The 23,175-nt window shown below is 35.3% G+C and overlaps 1 protein-coding gene across 2 annotated transcripts in view; it reads left to right on the forward strand.

Annotated features, from left to right (window-relative positions):
- The window catches only part of LOC145672774 (uncharacterized), a 112,051-nt gene extending 96,241 nt beyond the window's left edge, over positions 1-15,810 (forward strand). For both annotated transcript variants that reach the window (XM_081741940.1, XM_081741941.1), the window contains exons 11-14: positions 478-579; positions 3,648-3,782; positions 12,034-12,293; positions 15,603-15,810. In XM_081741940.1, the coding sequence (XP_081598066.1) occupies positions 478-579; positions 3,648-3,782; positions 12,034-12,293; positions 15,603-15,666 (561 nt within the window). In that variant the 3' untranslated portion in view covers positions 15,667-15,810. The remainder of the gene's footprint in view (positions 1-477; positions 580-3,647; positions 3,783-12,033; positions 12,294-15,602) is intronic.
- The last annotated feature ends 7,365 nt before the right edge of the window (positions 15,811-23,175 follow it).

A 23,175-nucleotide genomic window follows, 5' to 3' on the forward strand; every position in this document is an offset into this window, starting at 1 on the left:
ATTATATGCAGTTCTCCAGATATAAGGCACATAAGAACATTTTTGATTGAATGAAGTATATTAGATATTCGATCAGGGACCACAGAATTTTTGAATGGCCCTTAAATCGAGTTTTCGTATTTTTTAGGTAATAAGCACATGATACTGAGTTAAGTGATAGTTTGGGTTTGGCTACATTATATGCAGTTCTCCAGATATAAGGCACACAAGAAAATTTTTGATTGAATGAAATATATTGGACTTATTGGATCAAGGGCCACAAAATTTTTGAACGGCCCCTAAATCGAATTTTTGTACTTTTAATGGAATAGACACATCATATTGAGTTAAGTGGTAGTTTGGGTTTGGCTCACTATATGTAGTTCTCCAGATATAAGGTCTATAAAAAAATTGCTTGTAATATATCGGATCTTTTGATTTAAAAAAAAAAAAAAATCAGCTTAAAAGTCAGTAATATTTCTTATTCTTCTCCATTAGGCAAATTTGGAGGCTGCATATACTACGATATGTCTTCTTATAGTGGAGATACGCATTCCGCCGAATGTATCAGATATGGTTACTTTCCTAATGGCTCTTCAGGTAAAATATTCAATATTTACTTAATTCTTACCTAGTTTAATTTAAATTATTGTGTTTGTTAATAGATTTTTGAACGCTATGCTTCTTACTCTCATTTAAACAATACTGTTCAAATTTAAAAAAAAAACAGTTCGATAATTGCTAACAAAGCTCTCATTTTCTCTAGCAGAAGAGAGATTATGGTCATTATTTTTGGAAATTTAATTATTTTTCTTTCATTGGTGTAGAGGTTTTTGTATTGCATCCTCTGGTTCTCGAACGGACTGTTACGTGTTCCAGTAAACATTGAAAATAACTCAATTGATGTACAAGATCTTATACTAAGTTGTCTTTAATAAATACAAATGCAATCAAATTTCAAGTTACACCATTTAAATCTTTCCGCGTATCCGAATATTTAGTGTAGGCTGCATGCTTTCACTGCGTATACTTTTGGATCAAGTCGAAAGTGTGCCACTTGACAACATTGAGAAATTTAATGCTAGGAAGTTAATTCTACGGTTATTACTACTTATTGCGCTTGTGAAATAACTACTTTTTGAAAGTACAGTAAAACCTGCCTTCAACGGACCCTTTATTAAACGGAAAACTGTCTTAAACGGAAATATTTCACGGTCCCATGAATTTTGGAGTGCAAAACATGTAAAAGTCCCTTCATTAAGCGGAAACTGTGTTATGCGGACAACGGAAAGCAAAATAAACCTTTAACGGAAAATTCAGAGTTCCAGACTACAGCGTTTAGAAAATGTTTAGACATTGTGTGAGAGGGTAAATATACACATGACATGTCTGCGATAAATTCTTCGTTCTTTTGTTAAATTTTTCTGGTCATTGTTGACCTTTCCCAAGCACTACCCATATTCACCCCCACAATTTGTCCGTAGTCCCCTCACCTTAATCAAGAATGAAACGGGAAGTCGGAAGAAGAAGAGGAATACGGTACCGAGTTCGAAAAAGAGTGTAGAATAAAGACGTATCAAGATGATCTCAGAAGTTTAAAGGAACTGCAACAATTTGCCTTACGGAAAAATTACTCTGATTTACTAAGTGTAGTTTCTCAGGCTAAAGTGTGTACGGAAAGTAGAACAGCTTAGCAGCAATGTATACAGAAAACTCTGCTTGGCAACTGAAAAAATAAAGAAAGTGTGTCCATAGCATATTTTGTATTAATTTTAAACTTTTTGTGTATTAATTCGTAGAAGAAAGAAACATTGTAATTGAAAAATGTACGTACAACGTACGTACAATATTTTCCCAGTATGTCCGTTATAAGCATATATTTAAAAAAAGGACAACGTCTACCTCCATTAAGCGGAAACCTGACTTTAACGGAAATTTCTGCGAGTCCCGTTCGATTCCGCTAAAGACAGGTTTCACTGTATTTTAATCTGGCTGATGAAAACCTAACCTCTACGAAGGACATCCTTTCATTTTCTTTCGTTCTTCTGTTTTCCTATTTTATTCATTTTTTTTTTTTTTTTTTTTTTTTTATTTTTACGACCCACAATTATGCACTGAGATTAAGGAAGGTGATGACCAGAGGAATTATAATGATGGGATGGTGAAAATGGGATGAAGCGAGAGAACACCGAGGAAACTCACGCACACGGTGTTTGACTACCAAAAAACCCAGTTGGGGCCAGCTGGGACCCCATGCGACAGAGGTGAGAATTCTACCATGGGTTAACACGGCACCTGACATGGTTTCTTGACGCTATAAAACATCAAAAAGAATTATATCATAAGAATGCTAATTGCGTATGTAATAGTCCCGTAATTAGTGTATACGTCGTATTCTAAATATCTTCCCATACTTTTGTCTCTGAATATATACGCAAACTAAATCTGCTTTAATCATACTTCCGACAAGACACTCAAACAAGACAACGTAAAATAAGAATTACTTGAGACTTAGAAGAATATCTGTGAACATGTTTCGGACAACTGTAAAATTTTAGGATTGTTACACTACTATTTAAAATGGTTGTGAAAATAGAGAGAATTTATTTAAATTTAAAGTTTCAGTAAGAACATTTAATATTTATGCACTTGTCAAAGTCTAGTCAAATCAGGAGAAAATAGTGTTGAAACAAATCAAAGTTTTCCATGAAAAGTTTTCACAATTCTTCTGCTGTTGTTAAAAAACTAGTGATAATACTTCAATCTTTCAATACTGTGGCCATCGCAGTGACGGCCTAAAAATTTAGTATCATCATCGGAGTTGATGGCAAACGCTATAAGGCACTCTTTGGGAGCTTAGAACAATATATAAATAATAATTTCATAATGTTTAATAAGGTTAGATCATTTCACAATTAATGAAAATGTTGTACATAGTAAACATGCCATGCAACATTAACATGGTGTTGTGCATTCAGGATTCTTTCCAAAAAAGGGACAAACAAAGTCAACAAAGAGTTTTACTTGAGTGTCATGAAGTTGTTTACGTGAAAATATCTGTCAAACATCTCGAACTTTAGACCATGATAAAGCACCATCACGTACGGAGATTATTGTGATCAACTTTTTTGGCAAAATATTGAACGATTGTTCTTTATCAAGCTCCGTATTCACCTGACATTACTCTTTTTAGTTGTCTTTTTCTTCTGTTTCCAAAACTCAAATTACAACTTCCCGGAAAGTGTTTTGACTCAATTGACTCCATCAAACGAAATTCTCTACAGGAGCTAAAAATTACTATGGAAGAGACCACAAAAAGTAGTTAATTGTTAACATATGTGTATGGCTTCAAATGGGGCATATTTTGAAGGCCACAAAAATGAATTTCGATGATTAACGTACTATTTTATATTTTGCTCACAAATTTGGGTAAATTTTTGACAATGTATGAATATGGATAGTTCCAGTTGAATTAAATAAGGGTAAAGCTGAGGTGACCATACAAACGTTATCTACACCCATGAACACTTAAGTTTCAGAATATGTAATATATATATATATATATATATATATATATATATATATATATATATATATATATATATCATTAACAAACGAGCATTTCAAAATCTACTAGTACATACCTCACTCTGTTTTTTATGTTGCAGGGAAGCTTCCTTGATGCCCGTGTACAGGAAGTAAGTGCTGCTGCTGTGTATCGTATGCATGCTACAATTATATCTGCGATGAACCTTTTGGTCACCGTGAATGATCTTCCGGATCTAAGAAATCTAGTAGAAAGGGTAACATAATAAATAGTAACAACTCTTAGGAGTACTTATCTAAAACATAAAAGTAGTCGTTGCTTTTAATAAGGTAGAAAATCAAGTATAAAAGAGAACTCGCTTAAAGAGATTTACGTGCTGGTATACAATGATTATTCTGTGATGCTACAATAGATTCATATCGCTTATTAAGGGTTCAAAGGAACGGTGAAACTTCTCTAAGCTGACCACTTAAATAGTAACTAAAATTATTTGTTTAAAGAAGTAACAGTTCTTTAAGAATTTTATAAAGTGGATTGTCATCATTGGCAAAGGACTGGGGCTGAAGAGGTATTACAAGTCAACCATTAAACAATCGTTCATTTGCCTGTCCTCTGAGTTTTGAATACCTCTTTAGGACTTGTGGGATGTTGGTGAGAGTCTAACAGAAGATAATCAGTGAGCATCTTCCTCTGCTTGAGATGGATATGCGACATTCCGTTCTGACTTGTTAGTGAGCCCAATATTACTTTTATTTTTCACTTAAAAGCTACAGAAAAGGTAAATATACATAAAGAAAGATCTTTTGTAGATTCGCATCATTCTCTTTGTACTTATTTTTCGTTCATAAGGGTTGTGTTTTGGCTTATTCTAATTATTTTTGGGCTTTCCAGTTGTTATTGTTATTTATTTTGGAAACATGTGTCTTTGTCAACGAGCATCCATGGTGGTGATCTGGTGCAGGAGTGCCCACAAAGGGAGACTATGACGCAAACTGCGTCATTGAAATATTTGGGAGGGTTTAATATCTATATAAATATGTTTGAGGGGGTGTAAAAATTAATCGAAAAGATTTTTTTTTCATGGAAGAACACCTACGGACAGACAATTGAGGGAGGTGCGTCATGGACATGAGGGGGTTGGGCACCACTGGTCTAGTGCACCTTTCATTCCCCTTCACAACGTTGTCTTTACCCTAATTCTTTGAGAGAGTATGTTTGCTGGATTGGTAGGGGAATAGCTTCAGCTCTCTTCATCCCCTACTCCTGGAAATATGGATAATTTACTGGAGGTTGAAAACCAAAATTTATTTCCTCTACAAGAGCTCTAGAATTTTCAGAATCAATATACCATTAACTTGTAAGGTCTTCATTATAGCGAAATTAAACTACAGCTAATTTTAGAGTTTTTCTATAATATCTTCAAAACAAATAAAAATATTCGAAAAGCAGAAACGTAGTGAACTAGACAATTTGATTTTTCATGTGATACCATTATCACAACTCATCTATCTGCTTTCGATTTGCAACTGTAAATAGATTTAGCATTTTTTGCGGGTTCTGTAAATAGTGGCATACCAAAAACAGGTAGGTGAATTGTGGTAAAGGTATCGCATGCAAAAACGTATTGTCTAGTTTACTACGTTTCTGCTTTTCAAATATTTTTATTTGTTTTGAAGATATTACAGAAAAACTCTAAAATTACGTAGCGGTAGTTTAATTTCGCTGTAGTGAAGACCCTTAATACACTGCAAGTCATTTTTCTATTAAGTATTCAAATGGGATAAATTTGTTGGAGAACTGTCTAGAAAAATGGTTCAGGTAGTTTCGTTCATATTTTATAAACAAAATTTTGTTAGAAGACATACGTTATAAGTAATTTCTCCTTTAAGAAAAACCCACAACTGTTATTTTACTCCTAGGGTGTTTTTTTAATGAGTTTTTAACAAACAAATAAGACAATTTTGTTCGTATTTCATAAATAAATATTTCATCAATTATCCTGTACTGTGACGTAAGCCATTTCACCTGAAAAATTCCAAAAGTGGTTGTTTACTTTTTGTGGTTAGATTTTCTCGAACGACTTTCTAAAAACAAAAAAAAAAAAAAATCTCTAATGATTTTGTTGATACTTCATAAATATACAGGGTGTTTCAAGACAACACCGACAACGTTTGGGAGGTGATTCCAGAGACCAAGATAAGACAAAAAGTATAGACCAACTTGCGTGCACAAATGCTTCCTTTCGGAGTTATAGGCTGCCGGAAACATGAAAAAATGAACTTTAAAGATTCACAGCTCCAAAACTATGGGACCTACCCTAGTCGGGTCAAGACATCACTTAGGAACTACCATGTACCCTATCCAAATACCCAAGTTTCAGAATACTCCGGTACTTCCCCAACAATTTTTATAGAAGTAGTTGATAAGTATGTCAGATAAATATGCCCGTAGCCAAACTCTCTCTATAGAAATTGTTGCGATAGTAACTTAGGATTCTGAAACATGTATTTTTGGATAGCGCACATATTAGTTCCTAAGTGAAGTCCTGACCCGACTACGGTAGGTCCCATAGTTTTGGAGCTATGGAACTTTGAAGTTCATTTTTTTCGTGTTTTCGGCATCCTATAACCTCGAAAGGAAGCATTTGTGCACCAAGGTTGGTCTATACTTTTTGTCTTATCTTGGTGTCAGGAATCACCTTCCAAACGTTGTTGGTGTTGTTTTGAAACACCGTGTATATTTCGTTAACAATACTATAATGATTTTATGTTCAGATGCCATTTTGTTCAGATTTTATGAATAAATATTTCACTAACAAATCTATAATATGTCATAACCATTTTCATCTGAAGGTGTCCACAATGGATAGTTTGTTTTTTTTTAGGGGGTCACTTCTGTCACATGAGCTCCCGCCGGGAATCAAACCCGGATCTCTCACCCCAAAGGCATCCAAGGTTCCCTAGGTGTTTATGTGGTTCGGATCCTGCGTTAATCTGCAGGTTCACTTCTCATACAGTCTTTCTGCTGATAGATACTTCAGATTCAAAAATCGAAATCGAAATCTTGTTTCCAGACGGTTTTCTCAAGAACTCCTCAGCTGATTTTGTTCATAAACAAGCCATAATGTGAATCGTTTCTCCTGAAAATGTCCACAAGGGGTAGTTTATTCGTGAGATAAGTTGTTAAGACAATTTTCTTAAAAACAATGCTCAGGAGAGTTTGCTCATATTTTATAAATAAAAATAATAACAACCCTACAATAAGGCACATGTCATTTCAAGTGAAAAGTCAACGAAGAGTAGTTTTAAGCTCATGAATAAGTTTTCTTCGAAGTTTTCCGAAATGACCTACTAAAATTTAGTTAATACAGTATTTGACAAATAAACATTTTAGTAATAACTGCAACATAAATTGATTTAATTCAGTAAATGGAAAGAAGAAAGTTTATTGCTGTGGTCTGTATCTTTTATTTAATTTTACTTTAAATGTTTTATTTAAATACGAGTAGATTTCAAAGATATCATCAATTAAATAGTTTTAAATTGTATGGATACATGCTAACCTAATCTAATGTAAGGATATTATCAAAAATAGTTTTAAATTGTATGGATACATGCTTACCTAATCTAATGTAAGGATATCATCAATTAAATAGTTTTAAATTGTATGGATACATGCTAACCTAATCTAATGTAAGGATATTATCAAAAATAGTTTTAAATTGTATGGATACATGCTTACCTAATCTAATGTAAGGATATCATCAATTAAATAGTTTTAAATTGTATGGATATATGCCCACCTAATCTAATGTAAGGATATCATCAATTAAATAGTTTTAAATTGTATGGATATATGCCCACCTAATCTAATGTAAGGATATCATCAATTAAATAGTTTTAAATTGTATGGATACATGCTTACCTAATCTAATGTAAGGATATCATCAATTAAATAGTTTTAAATTGTATGGATACATGCTTACCTAATCTAATGTAAGGATATCATCAATTAAATAGTTTTAAATTGTATGGATACATGCTAACCTAATCTAATGTAAGGATATTATCAAAAATAGTTTTAAATTGTATGGATACATGCTTACCTAATCTAAAGTAAGGATATTATCAATTAAATAGTTTTAAATTGTATGGATACATGCTTACCTAATCTAATGTAAGGATATCATCAATTAAATAGTTTTAAATTGTATGGATACATGCTTATCTAATCTAATGTAATTTAATCCATCTCCAATTCGAGTCACTAAATTATTAAGAGTAGTGCAAATAAGAGCCACCATCACCACATTTACATTGCCCAGATTAACGATAAAATACAACGACTAACTCCCTTCGAGTTAATTCCTAAAGATCGTACCATCAATTCCAATCTCTCTTTTTTTTCGAACAATTGAAGCCGATATATGCAGCACTATACTAAAAATATCGTGCGACCTTCAGACTTAACTAGAGAAGCGCTAAATCATCATTTGCAATAAGAAATGAAATGAAATTCTAGTTGAATGTTCCATCGTTATTTCCTTTAGGCTAAAGGAGACGGATAATGAAGGAAAGTGAATGATAGAAAAATCAATTTTTTTTGTTCTCTCCCACCGAGAAGCAAACCTAGGACTACGTGTATCGAAGGTATACGCCCTAGCCATTAGACCCGTGGGCAGAGCCCATTCACTATAAGCATATTCATCTTTTAGATAGAGATTCATACAGAAAACTTCGAAATCTCAGTGACACTTGTGCGGAAAATGAAGTTTAAAGTTTCATCAGTTTGAGAAAAGAACTAGTTTTTCAGCATTGTAAAGACAATGCAAAATTCATTAACCATGCTTACGTACACAAAAACAGAACAATCCATAAACCTTTCCTTCGATCCGGTAAAGTACATATAATAATAGTCATTTTGCTCTCAATTGGCATTATTATATGATTGAGCGCTAATGAGTGCTCCGTCAGCGTTTTTGAAAATTTGGAACTTTCTTCTTTTAGTGTTGTCCAGTGGTTCTCAACCAGTGTGTCGCGACACATTAGTATGTTGTACAGTCCCATAGAATATGTCGCGAAATTTGAGAATTTAATGGACCAATTAGTTAGAATCAATTTTGATACAGCCCGTACCAGTCAACGACTCCGACGCCAGCAACAATGCCCAGTACTACACAGAGTCACTATTTTAAGAAAATTATTGTCTTGGAGTTGTAACTCCCTTGAGCAAGATATTATGGAAAACATAAGCGTTTACTATTTTAAGATATACATAAAAATCATCCATGTCTTGAAATTTAGTGATGAGCAAATGCAAGACCAAGACCAAGACGGGGTGGTCTTGGTCTTGGTCTTGCACATCCAGTCTTGATCTTGGTCTTGCACTGGAATCCTTGGTCTTGGTCTTGGTCTTGGTCTTGCACACCCAGTCTTGGTCTTGGTCTTGGTCTTGCATGCAAGAGTATTGCAAGTCTTGCATTTAAGAAAGCTCAAGCTTTTCATAGGTAAATTTTACTCTGGATATAAGGGATAATAAACTCTACAATGCGCGAATAGTAACGGAAATACAATGTTTGTTTCTAAATATAATATAGGTTAACTTCGTATAAGTATGATGATAGTGTACAACATAGGTGATGGCCTTTATTTTTTTAATGGGTGCCCACGCTTCACTACTTATAAGATATGCCTAAATCACAACGTTTCGTAATCTGTTTATATTTTTTAACAGATCCAACACTTCACTGGTTCCCAAACTGGGGAGGCTACCCTTGAGACGCGTGAAACAAAATCAAGACGGCACAGATTATTGAAATACCATGAATTGCAAAATTATTGTTACACTCTAAAGGCGTCAGATTTTTCTTTTCAACCACGATTAGCTAATCCTTGTATTAAACAAGCTTGCAATTAAATATTAAGATTTTGTTTTACTGATTCCAATATGTACTCTATGGAGCATAAACATGGACATAAGGCAAAAGCATTTTTTTTTTAATGCAGGCTTTCGAAATGTGGGCATGGAGAAAAAGGAGAGAATTAGCTGTGTTAAACGTAAAACGAATGAGGTGTTAGAAATATTAGCAGTAGGGGGGAAAAAAGAAGAATTTTAGATATTATTAAGAGGAGGAAGAGGAACTAGTTAGGATATTGGCTAAGGAGTAACTGTATTATGAGTGACGTGCTAGAGGGTATTGTGGAAGGAAAGAGAGGGAGGGAGACTGTAGTTGAAGAAAGGTATTAAAACAAAAAATTGCTACGTCAAGACGAAGAGACTAGTTGAGGAGTACCGAACGTCGAATCTTCTCAGTCACAGCAAGTAGCCTACCAATAATGGCAGAATAGCTATGATGATGATGATCAGATGTTTAGCAACATTGACCAAAAAAGAGAGAGAAAATTAAAATAATAATTATTATAATCAAACCTCTAAATATTTTAGAATAATTTGAGCGAAAACTGAAAATGGCTCAACTGTCTATGTCTTGTATAAACTCAATTTATATGAATCGTTTCGACCTGTGTTAGAAATACAAAATAATGGCATCAAACTCCAAGTTACTTGAAGTCTCACTTGTGAATATGAATTACTAGCATCAATTACTCACTTAAACAAAATAATCTATTTCGTTAGTCAGTCACTTTTTACTATTAGTACAGCGTCCTCTGATATCGATCATTTTCGATTATTTTTATATTTCTCTCCCCTCTTTCTGCCCAAGTTGTGGGGCTGAATTTGGATTTAAACGGCATCAGAAGTGTCACTGTTCGTCTCAAAGACACCAAAAACTATGGAATCGGCACTAATATCGGTCATTTTCAATAACCTTATATATCTTGTCCTCCCCCATGTTGCGAGGCACGGCATCGGAAGTGTCATTGTTCACCCCAATGTCCTCGATAACCATGAGTTCGGCATTAATAATAGTCATTTTCGATATTTTTTATATATCTCCTTCCTCCCCCAAGTTGCGGTGCTGAATTTGCATTTAAACGGGACAGGAAGTATCACTGTTCATCTTAGCGACGCCGAAAACTATGGATTCGACACTAATATTGATCATTGTTTATCATTATTATGTATCTCCCTCTTCCCCAAGTTACGAGGCTGAATTTGGTCGTAAACGGTATCGGAAGGTCAGTATTCAACTCAGCGACCTCGAAACCTATGGATTCGACACTAATATTCGTCATTTTCGATCATTTTTATATCTCTTCCCTTCCCTCCGCTAAGCTACGAGGCTAAATTTGAATTTAAACAGCATCGAAAGTGTCACAGCTTAGCTCAACGACCCCCAAAACTATAGATTTCATTTTAATATCTGTCATTTTCGATCATTTTAAAATATCTTTCCCCTCCCCTCCCCTTAACTGCACCGTCAAAGTGATATGACAGAAACCATTTCAGGTCCGATCCTCAACTATGTGAAAATGAGATCGAGTTCAGTCGGGTTGTTCAAGAGTTATTAAATTTTATTTATTTTTGTACATTTTCCATCCCTACCTCCTACCCTAAGTTCTACCGTCAAAGTGATTTGATAGAAACCACCACAAGTTCGAACCTCATCTATGTTGAAAATTTGATTGAGATCGATCCGCTGGATCAATAGTGTTGAAGTCACAATGACAGTCACTTATAATTTTAGTTTTTAACATATATCTCCCTCCTCACCCTCCCCTACGTTGCACCATCAAAGCAAAATTATAAAAATCGCTCCTGGCCTCAACTTTATCTATGTTGAACATTTGATCAAGATCGGTCGGGTGTTTCAAAAGTTATTAACTTATATTTATATATCCCTCACATCCTCCTCCCCTACGTTCTACCATGAAAATGATAAATAAACTGTAAAAAGCTTTCCAGGACCGAACCTCATACATGTTAAAATTTTGATTGAGATCGGTTCAAGAGTTATTAAGTCACAAACTTAATCACTTTTATTTTTGTTCATATTGATTTTTATACATCTCCCCCTCCTCATCCTCCCCTACATTGCTCCTTCAAAGTAAACTGACAGATAACATTCCATGCTTGAACATCACCTATGTTAAAAAAAATGACCGAGATTGGTCGTTTGGTTCAAGAGTTATTAAGTTTTATTTATTATTTTATAACTCTCCCTTTTCCCGTCCCCTAAGTTTTACAGTGAAAATGAAATGATGAAAACACTCTCAGGCCCAAACCTTATCTATGTTGAAAATTTGATCGAGATCGGTCGAGTGGTTCAAGAGATTAGTAATCACAAAAATAGTTCAATCCTCGACGTGGCGTATACCTGAGGAGGCTAAAAGTTTATATTAATAAACAATTAATTATTCAACGTACAAGCGTCCGTCCATGAAAGTCTTCTTTCGTCGAATTATTTACACAAAGTTAAGAGCTTCATGAAAACTAGTTTATTTGCAGTGAAACTCAACTCCATTACATATACATACAGTTGGTATATCATTATCACATTTTCTTAACGTATTTTGAACAGTAATGTTGTTGCTTTCTTGTTATAGATTATACAGCAACGTCATTTGGTAGCACCTCATCTCCTGCCACCGATTCTGGAATCCTATCAGAATCTCATGGGTTGCGTAACGTGGTATCGTGCTGATTTGTACTTTGCCAATAACGAAGTGAAGATAGCTCTGCTGAAAAGTTGGCGTCATCTTCGTATACCTCATGCTCAACGAGTTTATACCATCGGTTTCGGAGACAAACTCAACATCAGTACCATCAAACGGTCATCTACAGTATCAAACACACTCTCAGTAACGTACGTATTTACAATCGAAACTCATTTGCATTTCTTAACCTACTGGAATCATAGTTAGAGTAGCTAAGATACGTTTAAATTTCCCAAAGTAAAGTCCGGGTAGGAAAATTCTTGTCCATGAGCTTTCACGACAAGAATGGCCGAAAACCAGAAGATGTGTTGCCATCATTATTATTCAACTTTCTCCTGGAGTACAGTATAAGAAAAATCAAAGAAAGCAATCAGTGCCTAGAGCTGAATATTATTCACCAGGTTATAGCATATGCTGATGATGTAAATTTAATAGGGGATGATAGGAGGAAACGAGAAAGAAATGCAGAGGTCTTATAACGCTTGCAGGGAAATAATTTTAGAAGTTATACTCAGAAAACTAAATACGGTATATAAAAGTTCGTTGGGGTCGTAGTACTGCAAATTATGGATGCATTAAAATATGAAATAATGCTTTCGATAAAGTGGATACTTTCAAATGTCTATGATAAATACCAACAGACCAAAACCATATTCACGAGGAAATTGAATGTCGACTAAAAGCAGGGAATTCGTGTTATTATTCAGTTCAAAATCTTTTGTCGTCGTGAATTCTGTCGAGGAATTTGAAGCTTAAAATACATAAAACGATAATCATGCCTGTTGTTCTGCATGGTTGCGAAACATGATCGCTTATTCTGAGAGAAGAACGTAGACTGAAACTGTTTGAGAACAAGATCCTGAGACGAATATTCAGACAGAAGAGGAACGGGAATGGGGAGTGGCGGAAAATTCATAACGAGGAACTACATAATTTATACGGTTTACCAAACATTCTTAGGGTCATCGAATCTATTAGGAGGAACAAGTGGACAGGTCATGTAGCCAGAATGGAAGAAAGTAGGAACGCTTTCAAAGTTTTAACTGGAAATCCAACCGGAAAACTACCATTAGAAAGACCTAGGAGCAGATGGGAGGACAATATTAATATGGATTTCGCAGACAAAGGGATACAAACTACAAACTGGATCCAGTTGGCTAAGGATAGAAGGCAATGGAGAGATTTTGTGAGCACAGTATAGAAATCTCCGGATTCCACAGGCCATAAAGTTAGTTATTGGAGTCATCTGATGAGCTGAGGTTGCTGCAAAATATTTAAACGTTTAATTTATATGATGACCACAATTCGGGAAGTGTATCTTGTCAATATAAATGGTCGTGCTTTTCCTACAAGGTATCTGTTGAACTCACTTTCAAATGTAGAAGAAATACGTGGCTCATGAAATAGTCTTCTAAATATCCTATCATGTTCTTACAGTAAGGCGTTTAAGTCTGATTCCAATGGGTTAAGTTGAAAATTTAAAAATTTAAAATTTAAAAAGTTAAAAGTTTGGAATTGTATAACTAAATACCAGATTTTAAGCAAAATGCTTATGACTTTTAATGATATGATTTAAACCACTTAACTTCGTTTCGAGAATCTCCACTTCATTTTTAGATAAATTTGGTTTTGCTATTTCGTTCTATATTGTCTATTGCCACAAATTGCTATCTATTCTTTCCTTTTTTTTTTTAGGTCAAGCAGAGGGTATATCCCTATACATAGAAAGAATGCTGCCTCGAGAAATGTGAGCAAATGGGATTTTAATCGGACCTAGATAAATTATGGACAATTGCATAAATGTAACATTGAGTTTGATCCACACATTCTTTCGTACTCTAGATATACCCTGCTTACTTCTGAGAAAAAGGAAGATCGTTTTAGATTTTTTTATATGTGTTGTATGATTAAATAAGTAATTTACCAATTGACAACTTGAAAAAAATACCTCATTACCATGTTGAACCGTAGCTAATGATTCCTTGTGGCGAAATACTAAAATGTATATTTGAGAGCCATCAATTTTTTTTTCGGAGTACTATATGTAAAGTGCTATACAACTTCGGGTTATAGTACGAAGTGATGATATAGTGCAAATAATTTATCCACTAGAAAAACATCGAAATGCATAGAATTTAAACTTAAAAAAAAAAAACGTTCTCTTCGAACTACATTCTGGAATGTTTCTGGAATGTTTCTGGACTGTTTGAATACTGTTCTTGGTTTCATTTCAATTGAGGAATTCGATGTAATAAGGGCGTAAGTGAGTTTACGCCCTTTTTGCATCAAACGCATTTGTGGCTTTTGCCATGCTTGTTTAGCCTCCTGGTAACATTTCAATTCAATATCGGAATAAAATGCTGTATATTACATTGTTTTATGTAAGAAAAAAACACTACCTAAATTTTCTCTTCATTACTTCGAGTTAGATTTTAGTGCGTATTTTACTTCCTATATTTTGAATTTTAAGTGCCTATTTTGCGTTTTTTAGTGCCTAACATTCCGTCTTTATTTATGAAACGAAATTATTACGTCCCACTATTTTACGTCCCACGAATTTGCCGGCCAGGCTAAAGGAGACGGTGATGATGAGAAATTAATGTAATAGTGGAATGAAGAAAATGGAAGAAAATGGGAGAATCCCTAGAAAAACCCACAAACACGGTGTTTATTTGTCCACTACAAAGCCCACGTAGCGCGAGCAGGGATCGAACCAGCGAGCCCACACACTAGAAGTGAACACTCCACTGCTGAGCCATCGTGCCCCCGATCTTTATTTATAACTCTTAATAGTTAAATCTTTTTCTTATCTATATTTCTTTAATTCTTCCCTGTTTATAATTATTCTTCAATATGTAAACAGTGCCTTTATGGTAACTTTATATAATGAAACATAACTAGTAATTTGGTACTATATAGACTCACAATTATCCGAGGTAATGTTGCCAAGTCTACCTTGGATATGCAAAAACCCGGATAATATTAATATCAACTGTTATTAGGCACAACAGTACGTACTATGAGTGACATCATATCTATTAAAATGTAGAAATTATTTATTACAGTACACTGAAACTTACTTTAAAAAAAATACATATGTACAGTACTATACGAAACATTAACAAAAAAGTCAGTGATCGTTTTCTGGGACATCTTTTGGTCTCTCTTTGATGCACTGATGTTATAGCGATACATGGTGACAAACGGCTGAGCCCAAAGATTTATCAGTTCGGCACCAGCTAGTATGCGTGTCATCTCCTTAACAACTGTAATCTTTTTTTTTTTCTTTCTTTCTTTTTAAACTCCCTCGGTTAATTCAGAAGCTCGGTACATTGGGACTCGGATAATCTTGCATCTACTGTATGTTGAAGTATTTTTTTCTGTAATATTCAATGTTAATTAATAATAAGTTTTGCCATGTTATTATTGTATTATTGCTTCCTCTTTTTTCTTTCCAGATGGTTCCGATCAATACACGATGGAGGAGTACCATCATCTAATGATTACCAACAACAGAAGTAACCAAAATCATTCTATTTCTAATCAGTTGATTCAAATGATTAATTACAATGAAGCAATCACATTTCATGTTAATTATAGAGAAATAGTCTTGTTGACAAATACATTTCTCATTCATTGATAATCTGTGGAAGCTTTATTAAAATAAAGTATAGCTAAGTCTAGACTCAATAACAGAACTTTTTGTATCCGTTATTTCCATGTTTTTATGGGGTCAGCGTTCTCGCCTTTAATTATTTTCTTCCTCTTTCTTCTCGGTGTCCTGTATTTTTCATCATTTCTCCCTCAAATCATCATCTATCTTGTCCTTCCATCTCATCTTAGTCTTCCTTTCTTTCTTCCTCTGGCTTTCCAACTCTTTCTCACATACGGTAGTCGTCTTCTTCCTTGTACATATCCAAATCATCTTTGCGTCGATTCTTGAAATTTTTCACTCAAGGTCCCTTTCTTAACATTGCCTCTTATATAATCGTTTCTTATTTTATCCTTTCTCGACACACCACACGTCTATCTTGACATTCTTATTCCCATCTCCACCTTCTTTTCCTGGGTCCTTTTCACTGCCCAGATTTTAGTACTGCACATCATTTAGTAGACCTTTTATGTATATGGCATTTCAACCTACAATTTACTTTATTATCATATACCACCCCGCTCATCTTTCTTCAGTTCAACCAACCAGATTGTATTCTGTGTTAGACTTCTCTATGCATTTCCCATCTTGGTCGTAATACGATGCGAGATACTTAAATTTCGAGTAACAAATAAAACACAGTTCTGACCAGAGCAGAATGAAATATATTAAAAACTATGCTTACAATGTGTTACAGTTTCAAGGACCTAACGTCCTCTTCATGAGACACAAACAGACATCAGACAGAGTGTTTGTGTCTGATGAAGAGGACGTTAGGTCCTTGAAACTGTAACACATTGTAAGCATAGTTTTTAATATATTTCATTCTGCTCTGGTCAAAACTGTGTTTTATTTGTTACTCTACTTATCCAGAGCCATGGAGTTTGTTCATTAAATTTCGAGGTAGGTAGAAACCTCTCTTTGTCGACTAATAAAGCTTCCGTCTTATTTCTTGAGTGCCATATGTTCTGTCTTTGTTCTATTTATCCTCATGGCTTCTCCTCCAACATCCTTTTTCATTCTTCCAGTTTTTTCTGTAACCTTCTCTGGATATTTCGCACATAACCATATCATCTGCGAACTGTATACTCTATGAAGCCTTAATACGATTTTAGATAGATAGATAGATAAATGGATGGATAGATGTAGATATATAGATATAATAAATAGCAGTGTCACGTCTACGGTACACCACGTGAAGTAGTTTGGTTTTATGACGTATATTCTCTTAACCAATATTGAAACCGGAAGTGGTAGTAGATTTCTACCATTTTCGGTTTTAATCGAGAGATTAGAGATTAGATGGATCGTGGGACGCTTAGTTGATTACAGGAAGCTGCTTTTCGCTTTATCTATTACCGTTCATGCTTTATAGTGATCAATGTTAAAACCGGAAATACTTGACCTCTACCACTTCCGGTTTAAGTGTCAACTCCATTAACGAACTCGATTCCTAACTTTTGACTCCTTTATATCGTGGTCAAAATTGATGGTGATACATCAAGTTGTTCTTCAGTTTTTGACCTTCCGGACGACTGGACACACAATCAGACGAAAAAAATATGCAGAGTGTTTTTAAAAAGGCTTTATAACGTTGTTGTTGTCTCCTTTATAACTCTAAAGGAGACGGTGATAATGAGAAATGAATGAAATGGTGGAATGAAGAAAGTGAGAGGAAACGGGAGAACCCTGAGGAAACCCACACACATGATATTTGTCCACCACAAAACTGACTTGGCGCGAGCTGGGATCAAACCAGGAAGCCCATGTACCGGACGTGAACCCTCTACCACTGAGCCAGAGCGGCTCCCAAACCAGGAAGTCCATGTACCGGATGTGAACCCTCTACCACTGAGCCACAGCGGCCCCCATAGTTCAAGTTTTTCTTACTTTATAATTAATTAGGTTCAACGTAACTTCCATTGGTGATTTTGCAGTTGATTTCCTACCAAATCTGTAGCACGACAGACATAACTCCTTCCCCTGCGGCGTAAATTCTTGCTCTGTATGGTTTGAGATGCAAACGTTTTCTTAACACCCGCCAGACAGTCGCACATGAAACTCCTACCTCGTTAGAAGCACGTCAGATTGATTTCGTAGGACGGTTGACAAAGCTTTAATTCAATTTCTCTATCGTCAGACACACAGCAACATTATCTTGTTACAACTGTTGTTAGGGCTTGTGGTGTGCTATTCCATAATATGCACTACCAAAATCAGCTCTGTAAGTAGTCTGGTTAAATTGGTCAATTTACGATTTCGTAAATTCGCTTTTAAAGCATCTTGTATAAAGGAGTTCTGGTAAACAAACTCCTTTAAAATGAAATCGACATTCTTTCACAACCAAACGACTGAATAGTTTGAAATATTTTTTTTTTTTTAATAATTAGGAAATGAGGTTAGTTGACATTGAACATAGTTAAGGATGGTAACGTTCAGAAACATTATTATCACGTGGGTTGAACTGGGCTTTTATCATTTTACTTTGACTGAAATACGTATCTTAAAGGGGAAGAAGAGGCTTTTTGTTTTGAATAATAGAGAGCCTTTCAAGTTAAGGGGATGAAATTCGGGAGATAAAACTCTTCGTTAAAAATAAGTGAGCACGTGTTTCAACATTGTCGAAAATTCCACTGCTAAGGAAGAAAAGGATCAATTTCTATAATATCCCAATTTTCGATTTTATTGTTTATTCATTAAGGTTTTGCCCAACGATTATGCATGAGTTATGCTCCACGTCACGCGAATTGGCGTGTGGCATCAACCAATAAGCTCGCAATGTGCTGTTACCAAACCTTCAGTGACGAATCTAGTCATTCATAATTGTCCACAAATACGAACAAAATCAATTATGAATGATTAGATTCCTCCCTGAAAGTTTAGTAACAGCGCAGTTTATTGGCTGATACCATACGCCAATTTGGGTGATGCGGAGTATAGGCGAATATTTCTGCTTGGGGTGTGAGAAAGTGCTTTCACTCGGTCTTGACATACTAAAAAAATATTTAGGGTCAGTTGGTTAAGAATTGATTGGTTGGATCCCTTTCAGCACCACCAAAGCTATTAGAGAAGCAGACCTACAATTCAACATGGGATGCAATGCAAAACACATGAGCTCCTACCGGGAATCGAACCAGGTCTCCCGTGCCACAGACGCGAACACTAACCATACAATCCGAGAGAGCTCCTTAGAGACAATTCTTTAAGGATTTACATTACTCCAGTGAAATCAACTTGCATCAGTAATTATCTATAAAACTGAAAGAGTTTGTGTAAATAAAGAGTTCGCTCTTACTAACCGGAAGACCTCATACATAGATTTCAAATATGTTCATAAATCATTTCTTCCCGTGTAAAAACCAGACATTCTACAGGTCACCACATGAATTCAACTTTAAGATGTAAAGATTGAAATACTTGTTGCGACTAAAAATTCTTATCTTTCAGTAAGGTGATTTAGCAACATTTGAGATCTAAGTTGAACCGCGTGAAAAATCGGCCAAGCGACAGAGAATGTTTTGCTCCCGAATGAAAAGATGTTGGGAGGAACACTCGCTGCTGTCAACACAACTCGACTCTTGAAACGGTGTGGGCTGTCGCTAACAGGAAACTATCCGTGGCAGAACGGTTCCGGATCAACTCCCTGCCTGTTTGTAAAGACATGTTTCCAAAGGAGACCCCGAAAAAGACGTTATGTGTATTCCTCAAGGTACCGACAGATGATTCTGACATAATGAAAAACAGAAGCCCATCTGCTTCAATACAAGATGCAATATAATACCCTGTCACTATTCACGCCCCGCGAATTCACTCACTTTCGACGTTACACACATACCTATTGAGAATGATTTTTGCTGCTTTAAGGAAGCAGAAGTCAGTCAGTTGAGGAGCATTAGACTTGTAACTAAGAACAAGGATTTTAATGATAGTACTTGCGCATTTAAAATAATTTGGAGTAACTTTAGACTAGTATTGTCCACGAGACAAGTTGAGACGAGACGAGAAATAAGACATTTTGTCTCGTCTCATTTTATAAATTTATGTACAAAATGAATGCCCTGATTTTTCTATTAATTTCATCTCGAAGTTATTAGAATCTTTCAGTGTCACGATAGATCCATGAATGGTGTGAAAAACCATTTAAACCTTACTTACAATAGGAGATATTGTGTAATGTTTTGCGTATCTTTAAACATTGATAAATGCTGTTCATTCTGTTCGTACAATGACTTCATCAACTTATAGTTTTTTACAGTATGAATCATGTGACACTAAAACAGTGTTTGAGATTTTAACACTTACGTGAAATAGTGTACTCACGAGACTCGAGAAATTTCTAGTCTCGAAAATGAGACCAAAGTTGTTAGTTTCTCGTCGCCTTTCTAATTTCAAAAAGTTTTTCTTAAATTTCTCGTGTCATAGGCAACAACGCAAGCTCACATAGGAACAATAGAAATAACCATAGAAATCGGAACAATCATAGCAAAATTACATTATCTACGTAAGTCAGAAACTTGAGCTCCTTTGTGTATAGCGTATGCTCCTTTATCGTGGGGAACCCAGGTTCGATTCCTAGTAAAAAAAAAAAGTCATATAGTTCGGATCCCACGTCCAGTCGTAGGTGCATTCTTATATAGCCTCGCTGCTGAATGGGACACTAAACTCAAAATCGAATCGAATAAGTAAACAAGATTTATAAATTCATCATTAAAGAAATGGAATTATCCCATACTCAATAGTTGGGGACACGGTGTCTCAGTTCTAGAGTGTTTACCTCTAGTGCTTGAAGTACCTGGTTTAATCCCAACCAAGTAAATTTGTTGTAGACAACATCGTGTTCTGGGTTTTCTCGGGGTACTCCCGTTTTCTCCCAGTTTCTCATTCCACCAATTATTACATCATGATTCGTTTGCATTAATCATCCATCTCCCTTAACGTAAAAGGCATAATCTTGAGGCGTTAAAACTAAAGATTTCATTTCATGTTCATCTGTACTTAGTAGCACCATTAACAAAATAGCAAAAGCACAATTACTGAATATAAAAGATATTACAATTGAATAGTGATAACCAGGGCCCGGATCTTGTTGACCTAAAAATTTTTAAAAAGTGACCTATAAAATGACACTAAAATTCCTGTAAAATGACCCTAAAAATTACAAAAATTGATCTTAAAACTTACGTTTTCTCAAACTTTTATTTCGTTAAACATTGACATTTTTTAATATCCATTGGATTTTTAATTAACATTTCTCACTCATATTCAAAAAGTTTTGTTTCAGTTAGTTGCAGTCCATTGATCATTTATTTCTATTGATAGGTCCATTGTACGGCATTGTAAGTATTGAAAGCGTCAATTCACTCCCGAGTTGAAACTAGGAAGCACTCTTAAACAATAAAAGTTAGCAAGTGTAGACTACATGAAAATAATAGATAAAAACGTGTTTAAAACCCTTGTACGCCTTCTAATCCATTTTTAGTTATTCACCTGATCACATTCTTTGTGGTCAATAACCCAAAACTATCTGTTTGGCCACCTACCAACCTCCACCTTTCGTTAACCAGCTACAGTTTAGTTTTCATTAGCTTGTTAAGTATGCATTTTTTCCATTCCAATAGTCAGGAAGTAAGAAAAGAGATTATTCAACTTCGTAATTTCCACAACCGTAAACCGTGTTCATTTAAAGATTTCCTTATGTAGAAAAAAAAGAATAAAAAGACCATTAAGTGACCTAAAAGTTACCTTAAATATTAAAAAATGACCTGAAATTTCAAAACGGCAAAAAGTGACCAAAAGTTGACTTAAAAAATTATATTTTTAGAACCTAGAGTTGATGGATAACGTTTTTATTTGAACTTGCCTTGTCCTATGCGTAACAGAAAAAAGGTGACTTGTCAACAAGATCCGGGCCCTGATGATAACAAAGAACTAAGTTAAGACTTAGCTAATATCACGTCGGTTGGTAGGCAATCAAAAATTCAACATCAGATATTTCAACAAACTGATGAATAAATACTAATTCTACAATCACCATTTTGTTGAAGAAGAAAAGCAATACACAACTAATCCTATTACATTGTTACAAACATTGAGTAACTACTATCACCAAATTAAATTGAAATAACAAACCGGTTTAGTATTTACTTACTCTGATTTTAGAAAGTAAATATCTGAATTTGTGGTTTGGCGCTTTCTTTACGAATGTGGTATGCAATTAATGTTAAACAAAACACACAATGGGGGGGGACGGTGGCTCAGTGGTAGGGCTCTTCTCTGGTGCGTGGGGTCCCTGGTTCGATCTGCTTGTGGTGGACAACATCGTGTTCACATGTTTTCTCGGCGTACTCCCGTTTCCTCCCACTTTCTCATTCCACCAATTCTTTCATCATCAGTCTCTTCCCGTAATCCTTGTCTTAAACCGAAATATTTCATTTCAATTTTTTTCAAAACACGCACTGAGACCATTATTCTAAACAAAAATAGAACATCACTTCTTATGCAGAACAAAGGACACGCAAGCACGCATATCATTCGAAGTCGTCTGGGAGTTCTGGTTCTCATAAAGACACACACGTCTCCGGCGCGGGAGACCCGGGTTCGATTTCCGGTCACAGTCATAGAACTGATCACAAAGTTCAAGTTCGTGACCCATGATTCGAAAGACCTGAATGAAATCAGACCGGTGAAGTCGTGACCTAAGTGATCCGATTCATTGTTGTCCGGCGGGAGCTTATGTGATTTGAACCCCATGTTAAGCTGTACATACATACACGTCTCAAATAGCCTCGATACTAAAAGGGCTGCTAATAACAAACACTTACAAAATTATAACTTCTAGATGAAGTAGTCATAAAACTGGGTATCCTTTTACGTCACGAGGCAAGTGAGATAATAAATACAGTAGACGTGACTAAACTCGACTGTTTGCTGTCAGATCTGTTACTTTCAAAAATGTAGACCTATAGTTTCGTAGAACACTTTTTTTTTTTAAGAACAATTACATTTATAAGAACAATTAAATTAACTTTTCAATACATTCTTTCTTTCCAACATATTAGCGTTTAACGGGGTAAAATTGTCAAAAGATGAATTGAAATCTTTCAGTTTAACGCCCCACGATTATGCCGTCAGTCCAAGGGAGACGGATGAATGATGATGAAACAATTAGTGAAATGAGAATGTGAGAGAAAACACAAGTACCCCCGAGAAAATTCGCGGACACACTGTTGTCCACCACATACTTGGCCGGGAATCGAACCAGGGACCCAACGTACCAGAGGTAAGCGCTCTATCACAGGGCCATCGTGCCTCGCTTTGTCATTATATATATATATAGGGTGTTTCAGATAAAACGTCCAGTGCTTATAAATCCGAAACGG

Source organism: Thermobia domestica, chromosome 16 (assembly GCF_964235325.1).
Source record: "Thermobia domestica chromosome 16, izTheDome1.hap1.1, whole genome shotgun sequence".
Classification (NCBI taxonomy): Eukaryota; Metazoa; Arthropoda; class Insecta; order Zygentoma; family Lepismatidae; genus Thermobia; species Thermobia domestica.